The 13593-nt window shown below is 34.9% G+C and overlaps 1 protein-coding gene across 1 annotated transcript; it reads right to left on the reverse strand.

Moving 5' to 3' along the window:
• Positions 1–696: 696 nt before the first annotated feature.
• On the reverse strand, positions 697–9448 carry LOC129876687 (digalactosyldiacylglycerol synthase 2, chloroplastic-like). The gene is made up of 5 exons (XM_055952174.1): positions 9331–9448; positions 7387–7755; positions 6020–6283; positions 4534–4883; positions 697–1467 (listed from the first exon to the last, which is right to left on the reverse strand). Exons 2-5 carry the CDS (start codon positions 7666–7668, stop codon positions 978–980), a joined length of 1386 nt encoding a protein of 461 aa, XP_055808149.1. The 5' UTR covers positions 7669–7755; positions 9331–9448; the 3' UTR covers positions 697–977.
• Between the last annotated feature and the right edge of the window lie 4145 nt (positions 9449–13593).

Consider the following 13593-nt stretch of genomic DNA (forward strand, 5'->3'; position numbering starts at 1 on the left):
TCATAGGGATGTTATCTATTTATTTATTTTTAATGAGCTTTGTTTTGTAAAAAAAATAATTGATCTATAGAACATGAGAAAATGACGTGTTTAATTCATAAGTGATACTTCCTCTGTTTCAATTTTTTATTTGGGAAAATTCCGCGGATAAACAAATTTATACTAGTTAATTAGCTAACATAGCTATAGTTTGAGTTAATTACGGCTTGCAACTTAATTTTAGTTGTAATTACGCCGCATCTCTCCTCTCTCCTCTTTTATACATATACAAATATAAATTATACATATACATATACAATTATATGACAAATATACAAATGCAATTAGCCTCTTTCCACTCTGTGCCCTCTCTCACTCGCCTCTCTCCTCCCTCTCCCAATCTTGCTTGCCAGATATATATGTATATCAGTTACATATATATAATTATTTGACAGATATACATATACAAATCGACAGATATATACATATAATTCGCCTCTCTCCACTTTCTACCCTCTCTCGCTCGCCTTTCTCCTCCCTCTAACTTGTAGCTATGAATCGTAATTAGCAAATTATAGCTATGGAGCATAATTAAGGTATTTTTAAGTAACTATATGTGAAAATTCCCCTTTTTATTTGACTTGTTATAGAGTTTAAAAAAATTTAAAAAAAAATGAATCTTATGATTTTAAAACATGTATAAAAAACAAAACTAAATAGGGAAGCCAATGAGTTTGTACAACAATAACGAAAATCTTATAATAGAACAACAAATTGAATGATTGTTGATTCTAAACGGTACATATCCTTTTCACTTTAACAGAAACGACTACATTGTTAGCTGTCAAAAATACAACAACATTTAAGTGTGCGGAGGGAGGCATGTACGCAGCCTTACCCCCTATCCTTGTGAAGGCAGAGAGGCTGTTTCCGAAAAATGAGAGATATTAACGCTAATTTGCACCATGATTTGAAGATACCAGCCTGCAGACTATGCCTCATATCCATCTTCCAGAAGAAAATCTGTTTTTCTTTGAAGGAATGGTCAATCCTAGCTCTTTACATTGCTCTTCATCAGGTTGTGAACTCAGAAATCCAGTCCCCATGAAATGTACTGATGCTGATGCATCCTCAAGTTTTTTGTTCAAACGTAAGGATGCGGAGAGAAATGATTTTGAACTAGTCTTTGATATTTTCTTTATTGGCACGATGTCCAGCTGTGCTGATTTCAGAAATCGCTCAGTTGCTGCTTCCCAAGAAAGTTCATGCCTCTGTTTATCGGCCAGTGGAGCAGGCTCGTCAGCCAATGCATTGAGAGAAGCTTTAACAAAACCTTCACCATCATCATATGTTCTGCAATTTTGGAATTGCATGAAAAATTCATTTGATGGATGGTTGGCACATACAACTATTTTGCCCATAGCTAGTGCTTCAGCTGTGGTTGTACAAACGACATCCGTCGTGCTTGGATTAAGAAGCACTTTATAGCTGAAACCAAACAAAAGAACAATAAACACAAAATGTCATATTTGTTAATGATATGAGAACGAAAACCAACACCTACAATCACAGTACTTAAACTCATCATCTCTAATGGCTCATTCAGCAAACTGACCTGTGTTAAAACTTTAACACAAATTGTCAAGGTACTTGGCACATGTAAAGAAACAAGATAAATAATCTGTTGATCACTGCATTAATTGTCCCATGAACATATTGTTTTAAAAGAGAGAGAGAGAGAGAGAGAGAGGTCCTTTCATGAACATAACGGGTTTCAAATTTCTATTGTTCTTGATTTGGCTTTTGTCGTTATTATTAGCTCTTTTCTATTGATTCAATGTGCAAAGCCTGCCAAGAGATTCACTGACTCCCAATTTTTGTGACAGTTTGAAACAGACAGACGAGACCATGTTTACTCTCTATCTCTCTCTCTCTCTCTCTCTCTCTCTCTCTCCATAAAGTGGACTTAAAACCAAAAATAGAATCAATACCAATAGAGGCAAAAGCCAAATAAAGAACAGTAAAAATTCAGAACCCGCTTAGGTTCATGAAAGACCCTCTTGGATCCATAAACTATGCACATCGATTACTTTGTTAGGTTCCTACTAGCTACTATGCTACTTTATGCACAACGAGAATAGTAGGAGGCACTTTGATAATCCTCTGAATCCTTGAAAGTGGAAGTGATTTAAATTAGGAACTTTCATGGGTCTACTCGTGGTGTTAGCTATTCTGCAGCTTCCAGCTTTTATACCTTGTGTAGCTTAAGGCCTACTGGGTTCTAGAAGCGATTCCCGGTTCCCCACAAGTTCTCTCCTTTGGTTAAGTTGTTTCAAGTCAATAAATGTTGCATCTTCTGTTATGATTTTGTCAATTTAAGAATGCAACCGTGTTGTTCCATCAACCCTACAGCACCAAAGAAGCGAAAAATGGAGCACAAAATTCATAGTTCCACTTATTTCATATCAACCCTCCAACCACTCCCTGATCTTCCTCCTCCTCTATTATTTCCTAGGTAGTAACCTATTAGCTCATAAGCATTGGTGGTACAAGGTCACCATTCATCCAATGCAATTATCTGCAGTGATAAGCATTGGAGACCAGATGCAGATGAATTCCACTTATAGCTAAGATGTTCAGTCAACTCCTTCCCCGTAGAGGGGTCCCAAACCTCTATCAATGAGTATTAAGGAGCAGGAAGAAGTCCTTTATGAACGCCTTTAGACTTTTGAGCCTTCAGCTTTCTGAATCGAGATCCTATCATTCCAACAATAGACAAGGAGCATCTCACTATACAATCACAAGTAGCGACCAAGAGTCACCTGTGACTAAATAGTTCTTGTCCGATTATACAAGATAACTGGAACCCCAGAAGTCAAATCAAAAGAGGTCATTCCTCTTCCTCGTTCCAATCAAATCTAGATAAGGTGTACGTAGGCAAGGGAAGAAATGAGGGATTGATCAACAAACCTGAATAGATCCATATAACCTGTTTCCAAATGTCCTAAATGATTTTGACTTGTTTCTCAAACCCCCAATTCATTCTCACTCGCCTCTAGTATCAGTGTCTAGGTTGCCTTTGGTTACTAAGACGTTTCAATTTTTTAAGTTTCACCAGTCAAGGAGCACGAGCTAGCCTTGGAGCTTGGATACAGTTATGGTCCAATTTATGCATAGCCTTTGAGCTTTGTTTTCATTTCACCAATTCTCCATTCTTTTCCTTTCTTTCTTTTTCTTTTTGGGAGTGCAGGGGGGGTTAGTGGCAGATGATGGGTACTTAGGAACTTCGCGTTCGGACTGCGGATTACAAAGACTCCAGGGAAGAAGTATATTTGCCATTCTATCAACGCGAGTTTCTAATTACTTAACCTGCATTGAGCTGAGAACACTTTTACTTCTTTTAATATCTTCAAACCATCTCAAAGTTTTTTGAGATTCAACGTAAGTATCCTCCACATTTATTCAGAAAGAGAAGTAAGGTCTATCTATATCCTACACTAACACACTACCTTAAAAGACAATTCAGACACCTGAAATTAATTATACCAGTCAAATCGTATTTCTCACAAAGTGTACAACCAGCTGCTGCATTTTTCCAATCATACATTGCCCTTTATCTCATATCTGAATGTCCATCTCAGTCTGGAGTTGACACCATTATTAAGATGAGAATCCAAAATGTGTTCCTTACAGTTAATTGTTGTGACACAGAGGCCGACAAGTTGAGGTTTTTTTTTTGAGAATTTTGTAAAGGAAACCTGCTACCTCCCACCAGCACAAGTACCGGGGTAACTCTGAAAACAAGTAGAGTTTTCAAAATAGAAAAAAAATTAGTTCTATTAAAAAGTAAAAAAAAAAGATGCGCCAATTGTGCAACAAAGGAAGTGTCTGATAGAACTTGTAGTCTGAAGTTGAGTTATTTTTACCTATTCCAGAGTGTTAACACTGTCTGATACCACAACTAGGAGTTGGATAAGGCGGCAAGAGTGGACCACAGTAACTGTCATTTCTACAATTGATACAGTGAAGACATAGCCAATGCATAAAAAAGTACTAAGATAAATTTACATCTCATATATATCTTAAATATCATGTAAAGATAAATTTTATTATTTTATTTCATGTTGAAAACGTAGGGAAGAGACATTAAGGATGGTAAGGTAATGGGAAAGCATAACCACAACCAAGCCTAAAGCTCTTAAATTGTGTACATAAGTCCAGATAGAAAGATACTCATGACATTATGCTGTTATCTCCTTCTCTCTTGATAATTGAACTTTTTTTATTAATCAAATTTATTTCATACTAACACATCAAATGGCATTAAAAGTATTTACGAAGTGAATGAGTGGCTCAACATCTTTTAGTCAAGTCGTCCCGATCTTCCATACATATTGGTATCTCCCGTTACACCAAAAAAGACACTCGAATAGATACAGTAGATGCACACCCATCACCCACAATGGGAGAAATACCCCACGTAACCCCTCACAGATATATAACAAGAGTGAAGGAGAAGCTTGATAGTAGTAGTTAGCTTTTTAAGGCACTTACTTGTGAAATAAGGGATCAGCATGATCACGAGCAGGATGAACCCCTACTGTCAATTCCAACTTCTTAAAAGCCACCTCAATTTGAGCAGAATCCTCACCGCTACCGTATAAATCTATCTCCAATCCAGCAAGTTCCTTTTGATGATCACGTAAGAGTCTAAGTAGCTCCTTGTAGCCTTTACTCCACAACATCTTACCAATGTAGTAGACACCTTTGCTGAAAGCTTGGTTATCCTTTTGCTGTTTCTCTATTGTTTTCATCCCAATCTGAAGGAACTTTGGATTGACTCCGTGCACATTACAGATCAGGGATCTTGGCAGATCTTGGGTGGCAGCAGATAACCTGATGACCTGTCACAGCAAGAAATTGCAACTACTTGAGCACTTCACATCAAGTAGGAGAAAATCACGATCGAAGTTAACCACAAGTAAGGCCGTAGAGTCTCACGGAGTAATTTCAGATTCATAAAGGAGTCTAAATTTATCTATCAAGGTAAAACCAATATCTTTGCCACTATGCTATACCAATTACTAGTGGAAGAGCATGCATTTCTCATGTCCATCAGATCTAGGCTGCATAACAAGAAAAATTCTATGATGTAGCTGATAGATGATGATGGTCAACCTTAGGAATAAAAAAAAAGGCAGCCTGGTGCACAAAGTATCCCGCGTTAGCAGAGTCCAGGGAAGGACTGCACCCAAGGGGTGTGTAGACAGTCTAACCTAATGCATGCATTAGTGGCTGCTTCCATGGCTCGAACCAGTGACCTATAGGTCACAAGGAGGCAACTTTACCGTTGCTCCAAGGCTCCCCTTTGATAGTCAACCTTATATATTAGTAATATTAAGAACAACGTATTTGAGCTTCTCTTTTGTTCTCGTAGCCTCTTTGAGGAACTTTTAAAGCATGACAGGTATTGATACCCTTTGGTGGCATTCAGCTTAACCAGCACTTCTAGCAGTCAAGTGGCCTATTTCTGAATGAGACCATATTTCAAGTGTAAACAAGGCATAACCGCATGAGCATGTGAAAATGACAACAAAAGGCAGGACTTATTGAAATGTGTTTAGCTTCTTCCAACATCTTAGTTGAATAACCAAATTCCGCTCTTTCTTAGCTTATATGAGTGCAACTGTCTAAGTGGAAGACTCAAGTCATGGAAGTCTGGCCATTGTCTGGTACAGGAAACCTAAAAAAGAATAGATTGATCCCTTAAATGTTTAAGCTATACCTTCAGAAAGAAAAACTCAGCTTAACCTCAAGAACTCTATTTCTAGACAACAGAAGTTTGCTCAGAGCTCCACAGTAGTATTTGAAACATAAGATGGTTACAGAAGAAAGAAAACAACCAATCCCACCTTAAAGTGATCTCAAGGACTTATATTTCACCTGAATTATCTAAAAACATGTACCAGTTCCTTCCCCACACAACATCTAGATCATCATAATGAAAAAATTAGATGACTAAAATGAACTAGCATCATACCTTGTGGCAATAAAGATCCACAACCCAACTATTTATCTGTTTTAAGAAAAATGCCTCCACAGCATTCCTTTCTCTCCTAACATATTCCAAGTAATTGGTGTGAACAATTCCTACAACCAAACGAAATTTCTTTTTCCATCTCTTTCCATGATGAAACCATGTAAGATGCTCAGGCTCCTCAAGGACCGCAACATCTGCTTCATCATCCGGGATGATTACTGTAATATCCCCTAAAGCAAGAATGCTCCTTTTATCCAGAGAGAACTGCAGTTCAGAAATCCCAGTTTTGCCTCAATGAGTTTGCCAGAAGTTATCATTGCAAAATTACAAAATACTGATAAACGAAAACAAACAGAATAGAGTATACTTTCAATATCTTCCAGAACTTCATATTAAAATGTTATCATTGATTAAATAGCACTAATTCTAGAAGAAACTTAAAGTAGGAGGTTGGAAGAAGATAACAAGATTGTTTGTCGCAATACAGAGTGAGTACCAATTCACAGACAGCCAGTTCAGATTCAACAAAATTATCACAATGCGTACTGTCAAGAACCAAATGATTTTAAGGCTAAAATCCTCTCTCTACCTATTCCAGAGATATGCACACACGGGCACTCCTGCCTTTTTCCCCAAGTTAAAGGACCCTAAATTTTGTTGCAGCAGTCTAAATTAGTTGTTCATTTTATAGACATCATTAAATTACGAAAAATTAACCGAAGAGAAAAGGATGAAACAAATACTAAACAACGTTAAAAAAGAAAAGACTTCATTAAGTTACAAATTTCAATTTCTCCATTCCCCAAAGTACAGGAAAGAAAAACAATCGAAGATCAGAAGCTGAGAGCTTGTGTGCAACTTTAAAGGGAAAGGAAGCACTAGGATATTTTCTAAAAACTAACTTGGGGCACATTGTAATTCTGAGAGACTTAAAATTTCTGAAGGGGAAGATATAACATTTTGAACGCTTTTAGAGCAGCTTCCCTCACTCCCAATCTAAATCTTCTGCATATGAGGGGAAGAAAAAGAGCAGCCAATAAACAAAAGAAAGAAAAGTGGCATGTTAAACAATTTGGTTGAAATCTACAAATATGTCGAATTGACCATCAGTGCAATCATCATTGAATAAATTGAAGCAGTAATTCCTAGCACTACATAGTAAGATGTAGAGACACATTTATCTATATATATATATATATATATATATATTCCAAGCTGAAGTATGTAAATGATAATTAGCCCTCAAATTCTAAGAGCTCGGTGTTTTTAGTATTATAAGCTACATTCACACTCAACCGTATTTCAGACGAAAGAGATGAGATGAATCTTGCTTTTCTTCCGATAAGTTGAAATAAATCTGGATTTACCTTTCCAGGGTAAAAACGTATGCTGAAATTTGTTGCAAATCCAGTCCTCTCTTCCACCCACTGGCGGACACACTTTTCCTGCTCCAAATGTGAATTAAATTTGATACCACTGGGAAAAACATGTTCTTGATCTTTCAACGGAAGCCAAGGAATCACCAAGGTGACCTTTTGTTCACCATCTTTTGCAAGATAGGCAGCACGAAAGAGAGGATTGATGGAAGTTCCAGTTAGCCAAGGAATGCTTGCAGTAGTATATATCGCGATGTGATGATTTTTTCCCATTTATGGATGTAGAGTAAGATTATTTCTGGCTTCTTCACATGTCACTTTGAGTCAAGAAACGGAAATTTCACAGACTGACCTGCACAGCTGAATTTGAAGCTATTGATCAGTACTTTGTCAAATACATAAAGACTAATAACATGTTTTAAATATAGGAGCAGTGGAAGATATGAACAAAAACAGGGAAGTTCAAGAAAAGTTTGATTGAAATGAAGAAATACACTGCAAAATTTATATCAAATGCCAAAGGGTTAAAAACAATATGAATAATGATTCTTGAGAATAAAAAAGAAGATTGTGCAAAAGAAACTTGGTAAAAAGGAGATTCAAGTCAAATATGTTTGGTACCAAGAAGAGTTGCTCTATCACCACTAACTTGCAAACAGATATTGTGGTTGAGATATAGGAAAACAGTTAGTCTCGCCTAAGTTATTCAAACTACTGCATGCTTTAGGTGAAAAGAAGAGCAAAGGTGGATCCATGATTTAAGTTCGATGGGTTCAATCACATGCATTACGAAGCTCGGTGGATAACAGGTCCGCCCCTTACCCTTCTCCATTTAATTACCAAGCTTTTGTTTGCAACAATGTTTCAACCCGTGATTTGCGACTAACCCCACATCATGTTTGCGCCCTTACAACTAAACCAAAGCCCTAGTTGGCATTTTACTTTTGAAATTATGGGCCAAAATTAATATTTGCTGAAATTTCAGTCATTTTTTACATGTATAGTTCATGATAATGGGTCAGTTGAACCCATTGCATAAGCACTCCATCTGCCTCTAACTAAGAGAGTGAAAACTATAAGCTCTAAACTTCCATGTCCATTTTTTCCTTTCTTCTAAGCATAATTTTCTTATGATATAAGAAGAAATTTCAAATACATGGCTGTCAAGATGGTCTCCGCACATCTAGTGAGTTTTCATAAGCTTCCATAAGAAACATCTCGAATCCTAACACTTATTTTTTGTACTTCCTATATTGAAGAAAAGTAAGATTCATACTCCCTCCTTCCGTTTCAATTTTTTTGTCTGGTTTTAACTTGACATTGAGTTTAAGAAAGCAAATAAACTTTTGAATCTTGTGGTCAAAATTAAAGATACACAAAATGTATTAAAATGTGTTTCAACTTTGTGGTGTTAACCATTCAATGTCGAAAGTTAGAATTAAAGAGTTGCCAAAAAAAGAAAATATGCATCCTTTTTTCAAACGAACTAAAAAAAGAAAGTAACACAAACAAATTGAAACAAAAATAGTAGGTTAATAGAATTGAAGAAAGTTGGGAACTTCAGACAGAAATGTGTCAAGATTAAGGACAATATACATATTTAAAGAAACTAAACACTCTTTTTTCCCCCAAAGACAACAAAAGCAGAATTGATGAAACCTCAAAACTTCAATCAGAAATGTGTCAATAATACCAAAACAACAAAGCCTATGTACACAAACAAAACCCCATTACAGAAGAAAAACAAAAGGTTGTTGTTTCCATACATAAACATAAACAAAAACCCATTTCTGCAAAGTCAAAAATTCAAACTTGAACCAACAAAAAGGACAGAAAATAGAAAAACAAAGAGCAGCCCACATATAGGATTATTATTGCAACAACACCAACAAGGTTTGGAACAAAAATCTAAAACGTGTTTTTCAGGTGTTTTACCTGAATTTTCTCCAACAACAACAAGGTTGAAGAATTCGCAGGTCGGAATTTTCTTGGAGGACAACAAATTAATTGAGACCTTATTATTGTTGTTATTGATTTATGAGGTAGCATCAGCCTGAAGATGCGAATAATTAGGAGGAATATAGGAACTGGTAAAGTTTTTATATTGTTATACGTGGCACGTGAATTGCCAGCTAGGACGTCACACGAATATTTTAATTTATTAATTTTATATAAATTTAAATGTCTCATGGTGTATATTCAAAATCGGAGAATATAGATAGTAATTAAGACCAAGTTAAAGAACACATTTATGTACAATATCAATACATCATTATAACTTGACTATAATTAACTAATTGTTAGGAAATGGATATCTTTTTCTAAGTGGGACCCACTTACTTGACAAGTTGACAACTTGGGCTAATTGTCCTCTTCTTCTTGTGCCTATATAATAGGCAAAATTTTATAAAATGTAAAAGAGAAGATACAGATAACACACACAATACTTTCATTTCCTCTCAATCTCTCTTTCTCTCACTGTATCTCTTTTAATTAATTTGCTAAGTTAGTTTCTTTTATAACACGTTATCAGCGCGAAACTTTAATTTTCTCTAGATAAATTAACTCCTATATCAGGTATATCTACTGAAAAATTTTAATTTTAGTTATTTTTATTCTTTCTAAATTAATTTCTATCTCAATTTTATCATGTCAAATTTATCAAAACTTGAGTTTGTAGCACTAGACATTTCTGGAAAAAATTATTTATCATGGATCATTGATGCTGAAATTCACCTTGACGCTAAAGGTCTTAGTGATACTATTAAACAAGATAATAGAGCATCAAGCCAAGATAAAGCAAATGTCATGATTTTTCTCCTTTATCATATTCATGAAGGATTAAAAACTGAATATTTAACTGTGAAAGACCGTCTTGAATTATGGACTAATTTGAAGGATCGATATCACCACTTAAAATTTACGGTGTTACCAAAAGCCCGATATGACTAGATACACCTTCGATTTTAAGATTTTAAAACTGTGACAGAGTATAATTCTGTTATCCACAAGGTAAGTTCCATGTTAAAATTATGTGGAGATACTATCACTGATGATGACTTACTTGAGAAAACTCTTTTCACTTTTCACGCTTTAAATGTGTTGCTACAACAACAATATCGTGAAAAAGGGTTTAAGAAGTATTCTGAATTAATTACATGCCTACTTGTGGCTAAGCAAAATAATATTTTGCTGATGAAAAATCATGAAGCATGTCCCACTGGGTCTGCTCCATTCCCTTAAACGAATGTTGTAGCAGTGCATAATCAGTCTGAATCAAGACAAAATAATTATCGCGACCGCGGCCGTGGGAGAGGATGTGGTAGAGGATGAAACAATTATCGTCATTATGTTAGAAATAAACATGAGAACAATAAAGTTCCTCAAAATAATTTTTTCAGAGGTAAATTTAATATTTGCCATTGGTGTGGTATGAAAGGTCATTGGACACGTGAATGTCGTACGCCCGATCATTTTGTGAAACTTTATCAAGTCTCTCTCAAAAGAAGAGATAATAATGTAGAGACACACTTTAATTTTCGGAATAATGACAATGAAGCAACTCCCTCAAATAAATATGAAGATATTGAGGCAAATCTTGCTTATAAAGATGATGATTTTAGAGATCTACCAAATATTACTCATTTGGAAGCTGAAGACTTTATGAATATTGACTGACGAATTGATCATCTAAATGGGGATAAATATTATATAAATAGTTATTCTTTTCCTATTATGTTTGATATCATGTCGTCCTTCGTAAAATATTTCTTAAGGCAGTGCAATTTCTTAAAGTTTTCATGTTGTTAGTTTTTCACATTCTTATAATGTATCTTTTTGTTTATGAAGAATATGAAAATTCTCCAGTCATCAGTTGGATCCAAAATTAATTATGATGATATGTGTCTTATTGATAGTGTCACAACACACACTATTTTTAGAGATAAAAAATATTTCTCTTGTTTGATTATGAAAAAAACTAATATTAATACAATATCTGATAATACAAGATTAATTGAAGGATCCGGAAAAGCAAAAGTTGTACTTGTCGGAGGAACAAATTTAGCAATTAATGAAGCATTATATTGTAGTAAGTCTCAAAGAAACTTATTAAGTTTCAAAGATATTCGTCAAAATAGTTATCATATTGAGACTACAAATGATGAAAAGAATGAATATCTTTACATTACTACAATGATGTCAGGCAAAAAGTTTATACTTGAAAAGTTACCCGCTCTTTCATCCGGCTTATACTTCACAAGTATTAGCATAGTTGAAACACATGCCATAGTAAATCAAAGATCTACTATCTCAAATAATTTTATTATTTGGCATGACCGGTTGAGTCATTCTGGTTCTAATATGATGCGCAAAATAATTGAGAGTTCACATGGACATTCCTTGAAGAACCAAAAGATTTTTCAATTTAAAGAATTCTCTTGTGTTGCATGTTCTCAAGACAAATTGATTACTAGACCATCAATAATCAAAGTGGGCATTGAATCCCCAACATTTTTGGAACGTATACAGGGTGATATATGTGGGCTCATTTATCCATCATGTGGACTATTTAAATATTATATGGTTTTAATAGATGCATCTACAAGATGGTCACATGTGTGCTTATAATCAACTCGTAATATGACATTTGCGAGATTACTTGCTCAAATAATTAAGTTAAGACCACAAATTTCAAATTATGTAATAAAGACAATTCGTCTTGATAATGCTGGTGAGTTCATATCTCAGGCATTTAATGATTACTGTTTGTCCACTGGGATAACAGTTGAACATCCAGTTACTCATATTCATACTCAAAATGGTCTAGTGGAATCATTAACTAAACGTCTTCAATTAATTGTTAGGCCAATGCTTATGAGAACAAAATTTCTCATTTCATTATGGGGTCATGCTATTTTACATGCAGCAATTCTTGTGCGGATCAGACCCACAAGTTATCATAAAGTCTCCCTATTACAATTGACTTTTGGTCAGGAGCCGAACATTTTTCATCTTAGAATATTTGGATGTGCGGTATATGTTCCAATTACTCCATGACAACGCACAAAAATGAGACAACAAAGAAGATTGGGGATATATGTTGGGTATGAATCTCCTTCTATCATAAAATATTTGAAACCTATGATTGGAGATTTATTCACCGCAAGATTTGCTGATTGTCATTTTGATGAATCAGTATACCAAATATTAGGGGGAGAAAATAAACAGCTAAAAAAAGAGATAGATTAGAATGCATTATCAATATCTCATTTAGATCCTCGTACAAATAAATGTGAACTGGAAGTTCAAAAGATAATTCATTTATAAAATATTGCAAATCAACTGCCAGATGTATTCACTGACCTATCAAGAGTTACTAAATCTCATATCTCAGCTGCTAATGCTCTAATTCGAGTTGATGTCCCAGTAGGATAATTAATTAATGCAAATGTGTTTAAACCACATTTAAAACGTGGTAGACCGATCGATTTCAAAGATAAAAATCCTCAAAAAATATAAGGAGCAAACAATCAAGATGGTCATGATATGACAGAACCTGCTCAAGAAGAGCGAGAACACATAACAATTGATAAAACATTGGAAGAAGTTAAGGCGCCTGAAAATGATAAAGAAATTTCAATAAATTATGTCTCATCAGGAAAAATATGGAACCGAAATATTGTAATTGTCGATAATAGTTTTGCTTATAATGTTGCTATGAAAATAATGCAACAAAATGAAAATCTTGAACCAAAATTTGTCGATGAATGTAGACAGAGGAATGATTGGCCAAAATGGAAAGATGCAATTCAAGTTGAATTAGCTTCGCTTGAAAAACGCAAAGTTTTTGGACCGATAGTCCGAACACCTGAAAGTATAAAACCAGTGGGGTACAAATGGGTCTTTGTGCAGAAAAAAATAAGAAAAATGAAGTCGTAAGATATAAAGCACGACTTGTGGCACAAAGATTTTCGCAAAGACCCGACATTGATTATGTGGAAACATATTCTCCTATAGTGGATGCAATCACTTTCAGGTATCTTATAAATCTGACAGTTCATGAAAAACTTGGCATGCATTTGATGGATGTCGTTGTAGCCTATTTATATGGTTCTCTGGATAACGATATTTTTATGAAAATTTCTAAAGGATTTAAAATGCCTAAAATATATAGAGATTCCCGAAAAACTTGTTCAA

Source organism: Solanum dulcamara, chromosome 12 (genome assembly GCF_947179165.1).
Source record: "Solanum dulcamara chromosome 12, daSolDulc1.2, whole genome shotgun sequence".
NCBI classification, from domain to species: domain Eukaryota; kingdom Viridiplantae; phylum Streptophyta; class Magnoliopsida; order Solanales; family Solanaceae; genus Solanum; species Solanum dulcamara.